We start from the raw sequence: 20,520 nt of genomic DNA on the forward strand, positions 1-20,520 counted from the left end.
AGTGAACCAGAAAAAAAGAATAGATATAGAATAGAATGCAAGAACACCTAAAAGGTGTTTTATTTGTTCTTTCCACAACTTAAAGGAACAAAACCCCTTGCCTTTCCTAACCACTCCCGATAAAATCCCACAAAAATCCCAGCGACGAGATTGCCCGCTTCCCTTGCAAGAACCCTAGAAATGGGGTCTCAACTCTCAACCATCTTCTTCAAAGGTTCTCCCGCCACACAGCAGGCATCATCGTCTCTCTCTCTCCGTTTCTCTGTAAAGATTATTGTGTATGCAAGTGGGAGTCTTGCTTCATTATTTGGTTTCTTGAAAATTGTATTGAGCTAAATTTGGAGACAAACCAGTTATAAGCTTTTATTATTGGATTTATTAAAACTTGTACTGACCCTTAACCAAGATACGATTGGTGTTTTATAAATCGTGTGGGTTTTCACTAGGGAAATTGATAGCTTTCCTTTACTTAACTGATTCTGTAACATATTATACATTGTTTACATTCACATGATCTTTGTTGAGTGATAGAATGCTTGGAGAGATAACTTGCAGTTTTGGAAAACAATAGCTTTCTTGAAGAAACTACCCATGTACTTGTAGTACCCAAGATTGGGGTCCATTGGGCAACATAAAAACCTCTTCCGCTGATATTCCTATCTCATCAACTCCCTTAAGAGCAGGGAAGAGAGCAGGGGAGCCCATTTGGCCCTGTCATTCTCGGCCTCTTTTTTATTTTATTTCTCTTTTTTCTATACTTTTCTTTGATTGAGTCTCAGATGCTAATGCTTTTATTTCCCACCAATAATTGTCATAACCTGTGGTCTCTGTAATTCTCAGTTTTCCCAACCCCAAATAAAAATGAAAAAAAAAAAGGTGGGGATTTTTCTGGATAAAAAGGATTCGTTCCTCTTCTATAAACTTATAAAGTTGCCTTTAATTGATATCCATTCATCATATTCTCTTTTCTGAATTCTAAAAATATGCCATAGATTGGATTTTATGAAACAGAATTAGAAAAACCGTGGACTGTAAAACTATCATCAATGAAGGTTATTGGACCCAATTGCTCTATTTAACATTTGTGCACCTGAATTGCACTTGTAAATTTCAAATCTACTTGATAGGTCTTTAGGGGATATGAGTTGGTTTTGGTTCAATGGCAGTATGATGGGGATTTTTTTAAATATATGTTTGTCTATAAGAAAATGTCAACATATTTTCAAGAGAGAGAGAGAGAGAGAGAAATGAATATGGTAGGAGGAAGCAAAGGCATGTATTTTTGTTTTTAGGCTATAATGAGATGTGTTTCTATTTTTAGAGTAATGGCATCTACTTCGAGAGCTAATAACGAGGCAACAAAATGGACTCAAAGAAAACAAGTAAAAGTTGGTAACAAGAGTTCCAGCACTTCCAATAAAGGTGGGTGGAACAATATCAAAAAGGGCTTAAGGAAAATGCTAATCGGCCATTTACGATAGTTCAATTGAGGAATAAGATGAATAAAATGCGATTCGATTACAGCGCTTTCAAGAAACTACTGGACACTACAGGTTTAGGTTGGAATTCTGTGACGAGGACCTGTATCGTTGAAGATGAGAGTGTTTGGGATGTACAAATCAAGGTATACTGTACTTTTATATGATTTTTTAATCTTGGGTGTAATTTTATCTAATAGCTAGTTTGTAAAATTTTCAGGCAAATCCTAATTGGTCAAAGTTTAGGAGGAATGGGCTACTACATTGACCTGAACTATGTATAATTTTTGGGGATTCATATACTAGAGGGAGAGGAGGATTCGGGAATGAATCTGATTTCAGGTTTGAAGAGGAATCGAGAGGTGTTGATGATGATGTGGATGCAGATGCAGATGCAGATGCAGATGTAATTCCAACTATTCCATTGGCTGATACCTTGCCAACAGGTTATTATGAAAGCCAAAATTCAGGAACTGATCGTCCTAGAGTCAACAGAAGACTTGATGGGACATCTACAGGATATAGGAAGAAGAGTAGGACAACTGGTATTGAACGCACCATACAGACCCTAGTTGAATCAGTAGCAAACAAGAATACAACCACCCCTAGCTCAACTCCAGTGGGTCTCACTCCAAATACCACAAATTTCAGCACTTCTACTTGTGTTAGATTATTGGAAACCATGGATCATATCCCAAGAGAGTTGCATATTAAGGCGTGCAAGAGGATATTGGTGGACCGGGAATGGAGAGAATTATTCATTACTCTCAAGGATGAAACGAAACAATTGGCTTTTGATGTGTTAGATTGATGTATGATAATCTAACCTTTTTTTTAATATGGATGATTGTAATGAAATACATTTAAAACCTTTTGTAGTAGGATCAATATATTTTGTTAGGCACACTTGATGTAAAAGTGTAATATGGTTATTCACATTTTATGCTACTTTTCTAAATATGCCAGTTAAATTTTACTATTATTGTAGCAAAAATTCTGTTGGATGTCTTTTGTTTTAAATACTTATTACATCATCTGATAATTATGCATGTTGGATGATTATAGTTTTATAGATCTTTTGGTACATTCATTAAGTGATAAACGTTTGTATGATACTAACAAGTTTAAAAATTATATTGAATCAGTTATGGCAAATGTCAATAATACTCCAATAATATCCTCTAATGACGACGATGGAGAAGAATTGATTCTCGCAACATTGTTGATAGCACAATATCATTATTCCAGCAATTTATACACTAGAGAACCACGCAAGGATAGTGCATTCACAGGGGCAGCATGGGTACATGAGGTGTTGCATGGGCAAGCAAACTACTGTTACGAAGAATTTGGCATGGAATGACATGTGTTTTTAAATTTACACCTACTAATGAGACATCGTGGTTGGTTACAAGACAGTCGTATTATTAAGGTAGATGAGCAATTAGCAATGTTCATGTTTAGAATAACAAGAATAGGTCCTACCAATAGAGCAGTTGAGGAGAGATTTTAGCATTCAGGACAGACTGTCAGCTATTACTTTGGCAAAGGGTGCTTAAGCTTTCTAAGGAGTATATCAAAGCCCCATCGTTTAATGAGATTCCTATGGAAATAATTGCAAACAACAAATAGTGGCCATATTTTAAGGTAAAATAGAAAATTTCTTTCTAATAAATTTACATCACTTTTTAACTTATGGTCGTTTTTTGTTTCACATAATAGCGTTTTTTTTTTTAATTAGGATTGCATTGGTGCCATAGATGGTACACATGTTACTGCTATAGTTCCCAAGAGAAAACAGATCCCATATCAAGGACGGAAGGGGATGACAACTCAAAATGTGATGTGTGCCTGCTCGTTTGATATGAAATTCATTTTTGCATATGCGGGTTGGGAAGGCAGTGAAAATGATTATCGTGTCTTCAAATAGTGCTGGTCCTGCAAAAAAAAAGGTTAGAAATAGGAGACCAGGGAAGAAGGTGATGTTTACACACAAGACCTTGGGGAGTCCATCGGAGAGGGAGATGGCTGAGGACATCAAAACCTATGATGAGGTCTATTCCTGGGAAATGGGTTCCTAAAACTGTATGAGTAAAGGACAGGGTAGGAAGAAGTTGAATCTTAAGGGGATGTTTAGACACTAAATTAATATGGAAAATTTCACCATTGGCTGCAAGGAATGGTAAAGGGGGATCCTGAGTCTTCCAAAAAGATTTGGGAAGGACTTTGGGATTCATAATAGTGGTAGCAGCTCCTGTGTCCAGAAAGGCTATGATTTTAATGGGTTTGGCATAAGGTTCTAGAAGGATGTGGACTGAAACATGAGGGAGAGAAACTGATTGACATGGAAGAGGAGAAGATTGTGAAAGGGGAAGGGATAACCTGGTAGAGGGGATCAGATTCCTCGGACTCGGAGAAAGAAGACTCTGGGTCTGAGTCTGTTACTGGGAAATCAATAGCAAAGATCTGTGGGTGTGTCATCAAGGGAATACAAGGACTCGAGATCTGCATCTTGAAGGTCTTCATGGTGAAGGGAAGATAACATGTGCATGACCTTTTCTTTCTTCCAAGACATGGGACAATTTTTTGCAAAGTGTCCAGGTTTTCCACAAACATAACAAGAATTTGACTTGTGCTTTCCTCTAAATTGTTTTTTCCGAAGAAATCTCCATTTTTTCTTGAAATTTGGAGAGCGAAGAGAACTTCTTTTTTGGTTTCCATTTCAGAGAGAAAGGAAATTTTCTGTGATGTGAGGACTTCTTGGTAGAACAATCACAAGATTTGTCACCTTTGCACTTGATCTTGAGATAAGATGTATCACAAGCAGAGGAGACCTTATCAGATCTATCCTGTAAATCTTTCCGGACTTTTTTGATGTTGCAGAGTTTGTTAAGAGCAGTAAGAGCATAACTGTAAAGTGATCCAATAGTACATGACCCTAGTGGAATGTTTTGGTTCCGCAAAAACTGTTGTGTGTCTGCACCAAGAGGTTCTGGAAGAGAATTTAAGAAAACCTGCTTGAGATTTTCATCATCGATCCCGCCAATCTTATGGAAGCGGTCAATCATTCAGGAAAAATGTTTATCAAGATCTGATCTATTCAAGGAACAGCATTTCATCTGGAGGAATTCATCACGGGCTTTTGATAAATCATTTGAAACTGGGCCAAGAAATTCCTGATAGAAAGTGGTGATGAACTGGTTCTCGGAAAGTTGGACAAGTTGAAGTTATCTGTAAGGGCCAAGATCTAAATACCATTCTCTAAGTTTACCTTGAAGTCTTGCAACAAATTTAGACAAAACTGTGACACGAGAGGCTCCTTCATGAAGTAGTTCTGCATTGATCCAAGCATGAAAATCTGCAATTCTTGATGCCCATTTTGGAACGGGGATATCATTAAAGGTGAAAATTTGTTTAGGATCTTGGTTTTGATAGGGGGTGTAAGGTGTAGATGGCAGAACAGGGTTTGGTTTGGGAGAATCCTCAGGGTTATGTATTTCAGGATCATCCATCTCTGAAACATGAGGAGCAGTAGGACGTTGGGTCACCCTTTGAATCAAAATATTTGATAGGAATTTTTTCTTGGATCATACCAAAAGAGGTTGGAAACGGGAAAGGACGAGTTTGAGGTCTAGGAGGAGGAAATCGGATTTCTACCTCACCATTAGGATGTCTGACATATTCTGGATCAGTAGACTGAACAGGGTCTAGAGGGGCTTGTGATGGAGACTGGGTGATGCAGATTTATCACCAAAATGGACTTGTTTTCTTAGGAATAAGCCTATGGTTGGGTTGTATGCATGTTGGGCCTTTAGTCAAAGGGTTTTTTAGTGTAATAGGCCACTTTAATAGTTTAATGAGCCTAAACCATGGGTAATAGGTACGCATATGGGATCAGTTACTCTGGTTTACATGTTTTGGTCTAATAGTGGTTTGGTTCATTAGTTGAACCAGTCATGGGTTCAATAAGTATTTAGAAGGTGCTTTTACTTTTACTTTTTACTTTTGTAAGTAATGGTGGGTGAAGACTTTCCCATACCAACTTTAATAGGTGATGATTTTTCCACCTTTGGTAGTTGGTAGGTAAAGACTTTTCCACCTTTGGTAGTTGGGGGATGAAGATTTTTCCACCTTTGGTAGTTGGGGGATGAAGACTTTTCCACCTTTGGTAGGTGGGGGATGAAGACTTTTCCACCTTTGGTAGTTGGGGGATGACTTTTCCATTGTAACTTTAAGAGGTGAAGATTTTTCCACTTTTGGTAGTTGGTAGGTGAAGGTTTTTTTCAAACTTTAGTAGTTGGAAGGTGAGGATTTTCCTACCTCAACTTTAATAAGTGAAGACTTTCTACTATTGTTAGTTGAAAGTTGGGTATGTAATGTTTTGTTGAATTGGTCCTATAAATAGGGATCAATTGTAAGCATTCAAGGACAACTCAGAATTTGAAATCAAAGTTTGCTTATGCAACTCTCTTCTTGTGTTTGATCAAGAATCTCTTGTGTTTGATCAAGGTAGGTTGGTGTTTGATCCAGTCGATCCACCTTGCGGTGTGAAGCCCGGGTGTTATATTATTGTTTATTGTTCCATCTTTTTTTTATCTTTCAACAAGTTTTAGCAATATCCTATTCTCCATATCTAGAATTCCCTATTCTCTGAGAAAAGATCCTACCCTGGTACTGTTTTGAGCTTCCTCAATTTCAGTATTACGTCAATTGGTATCAGAGCATGGCAGAGAATGAGTCTCTGAGGCCACCGCCAGATCCACCTGATCCAATGGCAAAAGTCATTGAGATGCTTCAACAGCTCTCTACTGGACAGAAGATCATAAGTGCGAGGTTGCAATCACTTGAGAATCAAAGTACTACTCCAATACAAGGTAGCAATGTACCATTCGAAAGGGAGGACAGGTATCAACTACAATCTGCTGTGCATCGTCAACATAGGAGAAGTGCTGAAAGGGCACAACAAAGAACCCCTACAGCACCACCTACCTTCGAGGAGCATATAAGATCTTATTTCAATGGTGATCTTGAAGCACCTTGTCGACGTGCTGATGAATCACAGAAGGTCAAGCTTGAATTAAAGGAGTTCAGCGACAAGCATGATTCCCAGGTAATTTTTGATTGGTTGGTTACTTTAGATAACTACTTTGACCGGTTTGAATTATCTGAGTCGCACAAGATGAACCTAGTGCATACTAAGCTAGTTGGGTCAGCCCGCGAGTGGTGGAGAACCAAAGAAAGGGATCTAAAAGATCGTGGTAGATCTCCCATTACTTGGGAAGAAATGAAGTACGAGTTGGCGGGCATGTGCCTATCTAAACATGAACGAAGAATGTACTTCCCTCCACCCGAGTCCCCTTTAAAGTCTTCTTTAGATTTCCAAAAACCACCCACTGGTGACAAGAGCATGAAAGAATTAACAGACCACATGGCCATTCTTGTACAATATGCAAAGGAGCAACATGAGAAGACACCTCCCATCACCGAACCAAAGTCAGAAGTTGAGGTTAGTGAGGAAGAAATTCCAACAATTTCTACTGTCAAAGAGGGGTTAGACAATGATGATCCCATCGTTGAGACTCATGTGGCAGAAATCGACATTGAAGACATTGTTCTTGAAAAGTTGGAGCTTATCCCTCAAGTCTTTGCCAACGAGATTACCAATGTTGAGGACTCTATGAATTCAACATTCACAACCTATATTGATTCAGAGGATGATCATGTAGAGTTCATTATGCCACCATGGTTCTTTGAAGAGAGAACTCCACACATTGAAGACTTTATCCCCAATGTTCCTACATCACCCGAGTTTTGTTTGGGAATGGTCAAAGCTGCTACTCACATGTGGTTTCCCCCTCATCACTACAAAATTCGAGGACGAATTTTTTCAAGCTGGGGAGAATTGATGCAGATTTATCACCAAAATGGTCTTGTTTTCTTAGGAATAAGTCTATGGTTGGGTTGTATGCATGTTGGGCCTTTGGTCCAAGGGTTTTTTAATGTAATAGGCTACTTTAATAGTTTAATGAGCCTAAACCATGGTAATAGGTCTAGTAGTGGTTTGGTTCATTAGTTGAACCAGTCATGGGTTCAATAAGTATTTAGAAGGTACTTTTACTTTTACTTTTCACTTTTGTAAGTGATGATGGGTGAAGACTTTTCCACCTTTGGTAGGTGGAGGATGAAGATTTTTCCACCTTTGGTAGGTGGGGGATGAAGACTTTTCCACCTTTGGTAGTTGGGGGATGACTTTTCCATTGTAACTTTAAGAGGTGAGGATTTTTCTACTTTTGGTAGTTGGTAGGTGAAGACTTTTCTAACTTTAGTAGTTGGAAGGTGAAGACTTTCCTACCCCAACTTTAATAAGTGAAGACTTTCTACTATTGTTAGTTGGAAGTTGGGTATGTAATGTTTTGTTGAGTTGGTCCTATAAATAGGGATCAATTGTAAGCATTCAAGGGACAACTCAGAATTTGAAATCAAAGTTTGCTTATGCAACTCTCTTCTTGTGTTTGATCAAGAATCTCTTGTGTTTGATCAAGAAATCCCTTGTGTTTGATCAAGGTAGGTTGGTGTTTGATCCAGTCGATCCACCTTGCGGTGTGAAGCCCGGGTGTTATATTATTGTTTATTGTTCCATCTTTTTTTCATCTTTCAACAAGTTTTAGCAATATCCTATTCTCCATATCTAGAATTCCCTATTCTCTGAGAAAAGATCCTACCCTGGTACTGTTTTGAGCTTCCTCAATTTCAGTATTACATCAATCAGTCCTTCACACTTTCACAAAGTGATGAATATGTTTTTTCAACTAGAGATTCAAATAACTCTTTCTTGGAAAATAATCAAATGAAGCACAAAGCAATAAACTCTCTAATTTAGGGTAAATATACAAATAAAAGCACTTGCTTGATTCCCCATGACAATGGACTTTAGATACTTAGATCATAGCACAACAATGGCCGTCACAACTTAGGGTTTCTCTCACAGATCTTCTAAGGTTTTCTCCTCTAAACATCACCTTTTTTAAATCCCAAAAAGTCTCCTAATGAAGCAATGAAGCCCATATTTATAGGCTTAAATCCAACAGACGAATTTTAAATCATTGAGGCAACCGCGGTCTACCTCAGCCTCTCGCGGTCGACCTCAACAAAAGAGAGCCATTATAAGATTTCCTTCTCTTAAAAAAGGGAGAAAAATTCTGATGCAGATACGCACTCGTGGAGTGATCCATACCCGTCTGGGTATCCAACCAGAGATGAATCAGACCCATATTAAGTCCTTGGTCTAGTAGGAGATAGTAGTTTCTTATTTAGAGTTGATTTAGGATTTCTTTTCCTTTTGAGTTAGTTTCCTTTTAGGATTTCTTTCCATGTTAGAGTTTTTCAATTTCCTATTTATATGCTTGTGACTGATTGAGACAGAATTGAATAATGAAGTTATGAGTTGATATTTGTGGTGTGTGCCTGCGGGCTAAGTGTGTGCGATTCATTTCTCTCCCCCCTTTTCTTAGTGCGATTTCTCCCTCCCCTGCAACTCTGAGACACGTCTCAGAGAATTCTTCCCCACCACTGAGGCTTTTCCATCATTTGGTATCAGAGAAGGATCCTTACTCTAATGAAACACAATTCCGTCCATCCCACTTTCCACTTCCCACTTCCCACTGTAGCCCAACGACTTCCTTTCTCTCCCACGCGACTCCCTTTCTCTCCCTATTCCTCTCCCTATTCCCTGTTTTGGCTTTACCGAGAACACCCTAATCCCAACCCTACTGAAACCCCAACCCATCCCTTCAACCCTACTGAAAAACCCCTGCCCTCTGCCCTCTATTACCTTCACTCGAGGGTTCCAGCAGCAAGTGCAAAAAAAAATGAAGTCGACGAAAAAGAAGGAAAGTCGAGAAGAGAGAGAGAGATAGAAGATAGAAGAACAGAGAAGAGAAACAGAAGTACAGAATAGGAAAGGAAAAAAAGAGAGCAACAGGAAGAGAGAGTCGAGAAGGAAGATCAGAGAGAAAAAAGAAAAAGAAGACGCAGTAGAAGAAAAAGAAGAAGAGAAGGAAGACCAGACGAAGACAGCAACAACAAAATAAAGAGCATACCTGGGTCGACCGAGTCCTATCCACCACTGGTCGTCGAAGCATCCGCCTTCCTCTCCATCGATTTCCTCTGGTTCCATCTCCAACAAGGAGAAGGACTCCTCTGGCGGTAAACCCCAACCCATGAACTCCTTTGTTTCTTTTTTTTTCTTTAATCCTTTGAACTTCCAGTATTACCCCTCTAATTTCCCCTTATCCCTAGTTATCCCATATTTTTCCTTATTTTCAAATTAGACCCTGCCTCACACGTGATACACCCCTTTGTGACTTAAATTGAATTACAGTATTTATAGTTCTGCCATCATCTCCTCAACTTCTATTTATTTACCATTCTACCACTCACTCATTGCTTTGAGTATTCCATCCATAGTGATTCCAATAACCTAGGTAACGGATCTAGATTTTTTATTGGATATTCGTCAACATATGCAACTGGTACAAGAGAAGCTCGATGAGATGCAACGGCACTGCGAAGACACCAAAGACCTAACATTGGTCACATCTGATTTCATACACTCTACCTTCAACTATGTGATCTCAGCCATTGAACAACAGGTAGACGAACCAGAATATGAATCACCAGTGGTAGAAGATGAGATGGCACTGTTGGAAGTTGAAGATCAACTTGTGGGAAAATTTAAATTGGTTGGTCTCTTCAGTGAACCGATCGATTTTATTTTCTTGAGTCACTACTTCATCAATGAACTTTGTGTCGTGGATTTCATATCATTCGATGTTAGTTTCCATGGTGACTTCATACAGGCAAGGATGGATGTTAACCGATAGGTGTTGATTCTCCCGTTCTACAAAACTCGTGGATGAGTTTTTCTCAACATTGGAGGAATTAATGTAGATACGCACCCATGGAGTGATCCATACCCATCTGGGTATCCAACCAGAGATGAACCAGACCCATATTAAGTCCTTGGTCTAGTAGGATTTTATTAAATCTTATTTATTTGGGAATATTACGTAATCTTTTATTTCAAGTAGAATATGTAGGAGATAGTAGTTTCTTATTTAGAGTTGATTTAAGATTTCTTTTCCTTTTGAGTTAGTTTCCTTTTAGGATTTCTTTCCATGTTAGAGTTTTGCAATTTCCTATTTATATGCTTGTAACCGATTGAGAAAGACAGGAAAATGATGGAAAAGCCTTAGAGGTGGGGAAGAATTCCCTGAGATGGGTCTCAGAGTTGCAGGGGAGCGAGAAATCGCACTAAAAAAAGAGGGGAGAGAAAGGAATCGTAGACACTCAGCCTGCAGGCACACACCACAATATCAACTCATAACTTCATTATTCAATTCTATCTTTCTCAATCGGTTACAAGCATATAAATAGGAAATTGAAAAACTCTAACATGGAAATAAATCCTAAAGGAAACTAACTCAAAAGGAAAAGAAATCCTAAACCGACTCTAAATAAGAAACTACTACCTCCTACGTATCCTACTTAAAATAAAAGATTACGTAATATTCCCAAATAAATAAGATTTAATAAAATCCTACTAGACCAAGGACTTAATATGGGTCCGGTTCATCTGCGGTTGGATACCCAGATGGGTATGGATCGCTCCACAGGTGCATATCTGCATCAAATTTTCTCATGTTGGATATCGCTCGTCTCACACGGTCGACCTCGCGGTTTCACAGTCAACCTCGAACTAATGAAGTCTAAAACAACATACTGACACCATTCTTCCACACTCCGTGGTCGACCCCAGGGTTCTTCCGCATGCTTAAGTCAACCTTAATATAATCCATGTTTTTGGCTCAACTCCATGCGGGTGACTTGGCCAAATTGCCTAGTGATATACACATGATTTCTAGGCCATTTTGACATGATCAAACATATGATTAACTATTCAAAGTTCAAAAGTACCACTAAGGAAGAGTCAAGGGTTTCCACCATTTGTCAGGTCAAGGTACGGCTTAAACCAGCAGTCCAGTTAAACCATTGGCCACGATATATATGGGTCATAGCATGGAGAAGTGGATACAATTTAGTATTTTATGAAAATAAACTGGTGAATGCAAATCCTAAGTCTAAAAACCTGAGAGTCTAGTCTTAACAACCATAATGACGCTGAATGATGTAGATCGAGCTGTCAAAAGGAGAGTACAATGCTGGGCCAATTCTGGTTCAGTTTCAGCCATCAAACGAGCCTTATGTTTCTCCAATCGGTTCAGCCAACCTACTGTTTCTGTTCATGCAGGTACTGTTCACTAGAACAGTACCTTGGGGTCTAATATTTACAGCTGGCTTGGGAAGGATGCTGCCAGCAGTTGTCAGGATATTAGATATTAATTTCTATTTTTTTTTTCTTTGTTTTATCTTGGCAAGCAATCTTTGTGACTCAGGGAGATTTGTTTCCTTTTTACTGTTACTACTTTGTTTCCTATTTTGCTAGCTTAGTGGTTAAGTAAGTTAGTAGTTTCCTTTTTATATGTAAAGCAAATTATTTAGAAGTTTATTTCTTAAGTTAGTTTAGGAAGTTAGATTCAATCCATTAGTTTCCTTTTTTGTTATGTCCTTGTGTCCAAGCAATGTAAGGCTATTTAAAACCCATTGATTATAATGAGTGGAATTTGAAGTCTATGAATTTGAGTGTTTACTCATGGCTGAGATAGCTATTACCTTGAGGAGTGAAATGCCCAATACCTGAAGGGTGAGATGCCCATTCCTAACTCTTTTCCCCCTTCTCAACCCCACCATCAAATTCCTTTTCTTCTTTGTTTTGTTTTTGTTTTTTGTTTTATTGATTTTTTAGTGTTGTAAGATCATTATTAGACTTCCAAACACATCAGCAAGATTGAAGACCATAAGATAGCCTGCAGCCAGAATCAAGCCAAGATGTACGATTCGAGCCCTCCTATCTTCCAGCCATGAGATCAGTTTTACCCCCTTTTTTATGGTTGCTCAGGTGCATCTAGAGGGGAGCTCAACCAAAGTTTGTGTAACACCTCAACCCCATTAACCTTGGCACAATATTGTCCTCTTTGACCCATGAGATTCAAGGCTTTAAAACGCGTTGTGCCATATTAAGGAGGCTAAAGGTTATCAACTCGCCCAACAATCTCTCCCTAGGTGATGTGAGACTAAAGTTTGCACACCCTCATCAATCTCCCAAACTCCTTGGTACTTGACGTATTCTTAGTGGGGACACCTCATTGATCTCCCAGACATGTCTGGTATTTATCATATTCTCGGGTGACATTCTTCCCCCATTTGGACAAAGCATCCCCACTATGGCCCCACACGCTATCGGGGTCCACTCTAATACCATCTGTAACGCCCCAGCCCCATTAACCTTGGCACAATATTATCTTGGGCCTTAACACTTTAAAACGCGTTATGCCATGTTAGAGAGACTAGAGTTTATCAACTAGCCTAGCAATCTCTCCCTAGGTGATGTGAGACTAAAGTTTGTGCATCTCACTGATCTCCCAAGCCCTCTGGTACTTGTCGTATTCTTGGTGGGGACACCTCGCCGATCTCTTAGGTGGGTTTGGTACTTGCTGTATTCTTAGGTGTCACAGTTTGGAGGCCAGTCAACAACTGTAGCTGCTGGTATCACAGAACTCCATAAAACTTCCTTTTTCATTCTTCGAGCATAACTTCCCAACCAGCCATCAGTTGAGGCTCATCTTCTGAACTATATTTGGGCATCAATACGGGGGCCTTTGCTCCAAATTTGAGCTCCATCAGAGTAGTGATTTGTGAGTAATCAAAGATCTCTCTATTCAGCCAGATTTTTCAGATCCTGCGTGGGATTAGGTCCTATGTGATCTAGTCTTACATTACTGAAGCTTGACGAAAAGACTCTTGGCTTCCAAATCACTTGAGCTCTTTGATGACCTCTATCACTTGATGTTTTCCAAATGATAGCTCTTCGAGATTTACTGTTGTTGGTCGTAGTTCAATGATTTACGCTTGCATGGCTTCTCAAGTTCTTGATACTTCAGAGAATGGAAATACCTTACTTGTTACAGTAATCCTTTGTTTGACATCCGGGACAACAACTATAATAAAGATCTAGCTTTTTCATCACTTAAAAAACATGTTATGATCACCAAAACAATATTAGCAATATGCGATTTTCCAAAATCATGCATCACATTAGTAGAGATGAATCCCTCTCAAAGTGATTAATGTTGAGGGATGAAGATATCTCCAATACTGCAATAACTGGATTCAACACTGTAATAGTAGAATCCATACCCACTTGACCTGAGTTGGCTAAAACAATAGGGCCTTCATGGTTTTGATCTAACTGATACTTTTATAGCCATCATCACTTTCCACTTGACTCCATCATGGGGTCTGCTATGAGTAATAAAAAAGGATCTCCATATCATTGTGAAAATTTCAAGTCCCACATGCAATGGGGAAATTTGGTGAAATCTCTCTCTTTCCCTAAAGATTGAAATTGAGACATATTGGCATTACTTTGGTCGAAACATTGAGTTTCACTTGAAATGTCAAAGTAGTACAATGCTTAAGAAAATTTCCCAAAGTCCCACTCATGTCATGTGAAACAGCTCGAAATGTGTCAACTAGGAAAAAATGAGAAAATTGGGGAAATTTAACTCACCACCTATTTTGAACCAAACTTCACTATAGAAAAGTGTGTTTCCACAGCATTTAAGTCTTCTATATTATTATTATTAAAAAAAAAAAAAAGAAGAAGAAGATTTGCACTGTATTAGGGGAGACTTGAAGGGAATTTAGGCTTTTGTTCATTGGTAGAAATAAGGACTAAAATTAAGTATGATAAGAATGGAATTTCAATGTAGTTGAATAATGAACGGTTTTGCCTTTCTTGAAATTTTTTGGAGAGGGAGAAATAACAATATTTTCCTCATTTATGATTTAACAACAAATAGATAATTAACATGTCATTATGATAAAATACAGCATATTATATCATAAAGTTAGTTATTATCTACTCTATTCTACTCATGAAAATCGATTTATTTTACTTTTAATCTTTTAAGGCTCTGTGTGGTGCAAGGGAAACTTAAAGGGAGCGGAAGTGAAGATTTCAAATTTAAGAAGAAACATTTGTAATTATTACCATATGTGATTGTATAAACTACTTAAATTTCCTACCATATTTAGTAATGATACGTTTTGTGCATGTAATTTTTATTTTGCATTTTATAGTGAAGGGTTTTGAATGCAAAGTAAAGTGAAGTTTAATAACCAAATATGAAATGATTTGGAGTTAGTGATCTAGTCACATGGGGTGATGATTACAATTTTTTTAAGTTTGAAAATTTCACTTTCCTTCCCTTTAATTCCCCTTGCAACCAAACGGAGCCTAAGTAATTATTTATTTTTATCGATTAGATAAAAGAAAGTATTTTTTGGAATAGTATCAATCATATATGGTTCAGCTCGACCGCAGGATGGTTGTAAATCAGGCTGATTATAAATCAGGAAAACTACTGTGCTAACGCCTCTATTAGGTTGTTCTGGCACGTGCCTTACTCAAATATGGGGCAGAAGGACTTGATTCTTTGCTTCTGGCGAAGGAATTTTTCGTTGATTGCACGAGCTAGCTTGCAAACTATGGCTCTATTGTTTAATTATCATGGCGTGTGATATACATCTTATACTTGTGTAAAATAGACTATATTGGTGAAAAAAGCAACAAACCATTGACTAAGGTTTTGAAACCATAAAGCCATTTGGAATGGTTTCATTGTGTATCTAATTACTACTAGATGTGTACTTTTGCTTAAATAAGCATCTCTAAACTATCAATGTAAAATATGAAGATTTCCCCACAATTTTCCTCGTTTATATTAATTTTACCAAATTTCCCCGTATTTCCCTGATTTTGAGGTAATATTCTCTTTCCCCAACGGTCAAAATCAGCTTCCTAGGCGAAGTAGATGAAAGAACAAATAATTGAAGTTCTTTTTCTGGATGGGATCCTCCACCTTAATTCGGTGTCAATATTTGATCAGAGTAGACAATCTGGATTGTCAAAACCATCTGAACTTTAGCTTGGAGTCTATCTAAAGGTACATCATGTGGATGATCTGGACCAATCACCATGCTTTAACATGCCCACAAATTTATAGGTGCTGTGAGCAAGGTCTGAACTGTTGGTTTCAATCAAATTTTCATGGGGCAAGTAGCTAGTTATATAGTAGACGTAGTTTTAGTTTCTTCATTATAGCTATTTGGTAATATGTCTCTTTGTAGCCATCTTGTGAAGCTTCTTATGGTGTTGAGTACTTCTGGATATGTAGTTTTAAATTAATGACATGTTTCAGGCTGGAGACTGGTCTGCCTGCAAGGGTAAAACCATTTGGTGTTGAAGTTCGTAATGTGAAATGTGTGAGATGTGGGAATTATGGTCACCAAAGTGGTGATCGTGAATGTCCCTTGAAGGATGCAATAATGCCAAATGAGGAGAGTCGATTAAAACGAGATGATCCCTTGACAGCAATCATGGCCCACATTGATCCTAGTGAGGTCAGTCCCGCAATCCCCCATCTTTTTGGGTGTTTGAAGAACAAGTCATCTTAGGTGGATACCAATATGTTACAGTGCTCAGAATTTTAATCTCAATATCCTTTTATGCCACATTTTTAGGACATATGCTTTATGCGATTTTTATTAGGTGGTACGTTCATTTGTATAATTTTGACTGGATGTAGCAAGTCAGTTATGTTATGATTATTTCAGATATTGTGATGATTAACTTTGATTGATTGTTCCTCCAGTACCATATTACTTAATAAATTAAAATAATTCTTAACTAAATAATAAATCAACCATGCCTTCTCCAAGTTACTTGGGATCCAGTACATGAATCCTGTTCCACCCTCTAGCCTAGAACTCTCTCTCACATTTTACATTTACTTGAATGCAATGATAAAAACCCTATAGACTTTCTCTTTTTGGTAAACTATACATTCAATTAAAAAAGAAACGAAACACCCTGCGTGGTTTTTTTGGTAAAAGCTGTTGCTAGCTAATTGTGGGGGATCTTTCTGCAGCCTTTAAAATGGGAGTTAAAGCAAAAACCAGGTTTAAGTCCTCCTCGAGGTGGATTCAAGCCAGATGACCCCAACCAGCAGATAGTTGCTGAAGACATATTTGACGAGTATGGAGGTAAAATCTGTTTTGACTTTCTGGAACTTCCCCTCTTTGGGGGATTTGCTTGGTTGTAAGACACCTACTGATAACTTATTTCTTATAGGGTTCCTTGGCGATGGGAACATACCCGAGTTGCTCACTAATTTTTCAGTAAGTAACTCTAGGAGGCATTCCAGAAAAAAGAGCAGGCACAAGAGCCGATCATCTGTGATAGTTGATGATTTCAAGGCTCATCATGAGAGCAGATCATCATCAACGTCCAGCTTGGATTCTGATATGGAAAGGAGGTTGAAGAAAAAGAAGAAGATGAAAGAAAAGAAACAGCATAGGACAGAAAAGCAACATCTTTCTGCTATGAGTCCATCAGACACCTCCAACTCTGATTGGCATGATAGGAGAAGCAAAGACAACTGCTCTAGTTCGAGTTTGTATGGGAGTTCTGACACTGATAGGCATCACAGAAGAACCAAGCAACACCATCATGGTCATCGTCACCGCCGTCATCATCGTCGTCATCGTACTGATTTGAAATCCTTTGATTAGAGGTGGATTACTTGGTTCATTTGACCATGTTTTTATTTTCCATGGTGTCTTTCTTGCAACCACCATGACTGGTCAGAAGGGTAAATCTCATGCAACCCACTTGCATCAAGTGGCTTATCATGGGTGATGCAACCCTGGGTTGCAAAAACCTTCATTTTGGTTGTCGTTATGGGGCCACCCAAATGGATAAAAGTCCAAATATAAGGGAGGAGTGGCGATTTCATAATTTCACAAACACAGTTAAAGACCTTTTTAGAAGGAAGAAAGAACTACAGCACATGGGTAAATAATTTTAGATGGAACGACGAACATGGAATTTCAACGAGTATGGTTATAAAATAGATATAAATTTAGAATAGGCAAAAGAATTGTATCAAAAAAAAAAAAAAAAAGACTGTTCAATTTCATTTGTCATACTCTTTGGATAATATTGCGGATGAAGATGTTTTGGAAGGTGTGGAATTTTATATGGCATTTGAAATTACATCCAAAGTTCTGTGTGTTTTTATTGAAGATATTTATTAATGGCCTATCAACTGAAGATAAGCTTGAATCTTTTGTGAGTACTGACCCTATGTGTTGCCATGTTCTATTGAAATTGAGTCTCAATGGCATCTTTTCCTGTCTTGTGCTTTTAGTAAAAGAATCCTTGCTGTTGGACCATTGGGTTAACAGACTGTAACCCTTTCAGCTTCTTCCATTTTTGCCCTTGTTCAGTCTCTTATTTTATCTGCCCATCGTACTGCTTTGATTCCTTCAATAAAAGAGATATTGTGCCTTGAGTTTGTTGTTGCTTCCTATTTCATTTGGATACTTAGGAATGAGGCATTGTTCAAAAAAATTAGTCCTTATCCTAATCTGCTCTAAAAATAATTTGTAGTTGGTCGCAGGATCTGGACTCTCTTCTCTTATCCACACCCTTTGATTTTGAGCACTAGAGTCTAGCCCCCATCTTTATGTCATATCTTGATTACCACAATTTATCAGGAGTTGATCATTTTATAATTTGTGATGGCAGTTTGATGCAGTTACTGCTCCGTTTGCTTGCAAGGGGAATTTAAAGGGAAGGGAAGTAAAATTTTCATATTTAAAAAATGAATGTTTATAATCATTACCCCTTGTGAGTCAATGTGATTATATAAATTACTTGATTTTTTTAACCATATTTGGTAATGATATAATTTATATGTAATTTTTATTTTACATATTGTAGTAAAAGATTTTGGATATAAAGCAAAGTGAAATTTTATAGTCAAATATGGAATGATTTGAAGTAATGATATAATCACATGGGGTAATGATTACATATATTTCCTTTTTAAGTATGAGAATTTTCTTTCTTTTCCCTTTAATTCCCCTTGCAATCAAGCATAACTTACAAGATCAGCCGATTAGGCCAGGAACTTTTGTGTAAACCTCATTTTTTTATCCTATCTATGACAATGCTTTTGCTTTTGTAGGGTCAGCTGAAGAATCGGAGATTCGTGGATTATTTGAATGGTCGCAGCGTGCTAGGGAGCAAAGATGGAAAGTCACGACTGTTTGGATGGATTTTGAGCGGATTATTGGTTCACTCGAGGATCGGAGCTCCGCTGGCCGCCCTCCTTTTGGATGTTTCTTTTTTAATGAAAACTTTTGATGTTGTACATATTCTAAAGAAGTCTAGGATGTGATATCTGTAGACTGTAGCCAATTAATGGGTGGGTAAGGCGAGGCAAGGAAGGGGAAGCTTACTTCAACTTACTATTACTTTTTTTTTTTTTTTTTTAATTAAGATGTTTTCTTGTCTAAAAGATAAAAGAATAGGCAAAAGGTTTTATGCACGGCTGTGTACATCCATGTTCGTGCCTTCAACCGGTGGATGGGGAGAGAGAGAGAGAGATGTGTTAATACACTTGTGCCCTTCATTACCATCAAATGATCAAAGGGCACAATCGTGTATGTACACTGCTGTGTATAAAACCTTGCCCTTCTGAATAGAAGGTTTTGGTAAAATCAGGGAGAGGAAGCCCTTATCTATAATTAATGAGACTATGTTGTCTTCAGCCTTGCTTCCTTGTGGAAGTTTGCATTCACCTCTTTGATTGGGTTGGACGAATTCTATCCCTGAGAACTTCAAAGTATAGCAAGCAAAGGATCCTCGCTTTTATGGCTTATCTTCTTCGGTAAATGTGGCTCAATCACATTGCTAACATGTTTAAATCAAAAGGTGAAGATTTGTAGATAGCTTCTCTTGGGGGTGTAAGTGTGGCCTTGATGGTCCTGGCCCGTTTTGAGCCCGAATCCTATCTAATCCAATTATGAGAGGGTTGGGTTAGGCTAGGCTTGGGTTGAGACCCAGGCCCACCCCGACCTGGCCAACCCAGTCCGACTTTAACTTTGATTTATAACTGTGTTTGGTAATAGTATTTCTCTTACCCTAGGTGCACATCATGTGTTACACAAGCTGCATATTCTTACCTATTGAATTAAGATGTCCAAACTATTTTTCCCATTTTATTTACATAGATTGTCTTTGCATATGAACTTTAGATACTGTCTTCATAGCCCTTCTCCTTTTATTAAAATGGGTCATCTCTTGGTGCTCCAAATATTTCTGGATTGTGGTGGAGTTTTTAGAGACTACGAAGAAGGGTTTATTACTGGGAGTTACTTATACCTTTGTTGTTGAAGCTCTTGCCTTTTTTTTTTTGGGCAAAGTCGAAAGGATTTTATTAAAAGAAGGAAGACAGTGAGAATCGACGGCTAGAAAGCAAAGAACCATTTACAATGAAAGGCGGGGGTGTTGAGACCCACACATGTGAGAGCCTACGCTTAATAGCTCATGAGGCTAAAAAATCCGCAAGAGAATTACCATCTCTGCGAATATAATGAAATAGGACCGAAGAGAAGGATGGTATGAGGTCACAAATATCCGAGGCAATGGCTTGAGTGGCCCAGTCAAGAGAGCAAGCCTGCTCGTTCAAGAATCCGATGGTCGGGAGGCAGTCCGAAAAGATGATAATGCGTTGTAAACCAAGATTGGAGGCAAAATGAAGGCTGTCCCAAATGGCCTCAAGCTCGGTAGCACCAGCAGAAGAGGAGAAGCTCCATTTGCACATAGCAGCGAGAAATCTGCCCCCTGGATCCCAAACAATAATTCCTCGCCCTCCTGAATGACAATGGATTCCAAGCCCCATCCGTAAATATGGAGAAGTGTGAGTTGGTAGACGGATGCATGGCGATTAGCGGAGAGGGATTCAAACAAGGTTGTGGCAGAGTGGATTCAAAGGGAGCCTGCCCCTTAGCA

General features: G+C 38.4%; 1 protein-coding gene across 2 annotated transcripts; it reads left to right on the forward strand.

Annotated features, from left to right (window-relative positions):
• The first annotated feature begins 13,609 nt into the window (after positions 1-13,609).
• Positions 13,610-19,024, forward strand: LOC122085165 (uncharacterized zinc finger CCHC domain-containing protein At4g19190-like). Of its 2 annotated transcripts, XM_042653624.1 has the most exons (4): positions 13,610-16,061; positions 16,589-16,703; positions 16,792-17,233; positions 18,692-19,024. In XM_042653624.1, the coding sequence occupies exons 1-3, from the start codon at positions 15,846-15,848 to the stop codon at positions 17,229-17,231; spliced, it is 771 nt and encodes a 256-aa protein (XP_042509558.1). In that variant the 5' UTR covers positions 13,610-15,845; the 3' UTR covers positions 17,232-17,233; positions 18,692-19,024. The 2 variants fall into 2 exon arrangements, with proteins under 2 accessions (XP_042509558.1, XP_042509557.1); XM_042653623.1 differs by lacking the exon at positions 18,692-19,024 and having other exon boundaries at positions 13,613-16,061; positions 16,792-17,723.
• Positions 19,025-20,520: the final 1,496 nt, after the last annotated feature.

This window comes from Macadamia integrifolia, chromosome 7 (genome assembly GCF_013358625.1).
Source record: "Macadamia integrifolia cultivar HAES 741 chromosome 7, SCU_Mint_v3, whole genome shotgun sequence".
Taxonomy (NCBI): domain Eukaryota; kingdom Viridiplantae; phylum Streptophyta; class Magnoliopsida; order Proteales; family Proteaceae; genus Macadamia; species Macadamia integrifolia.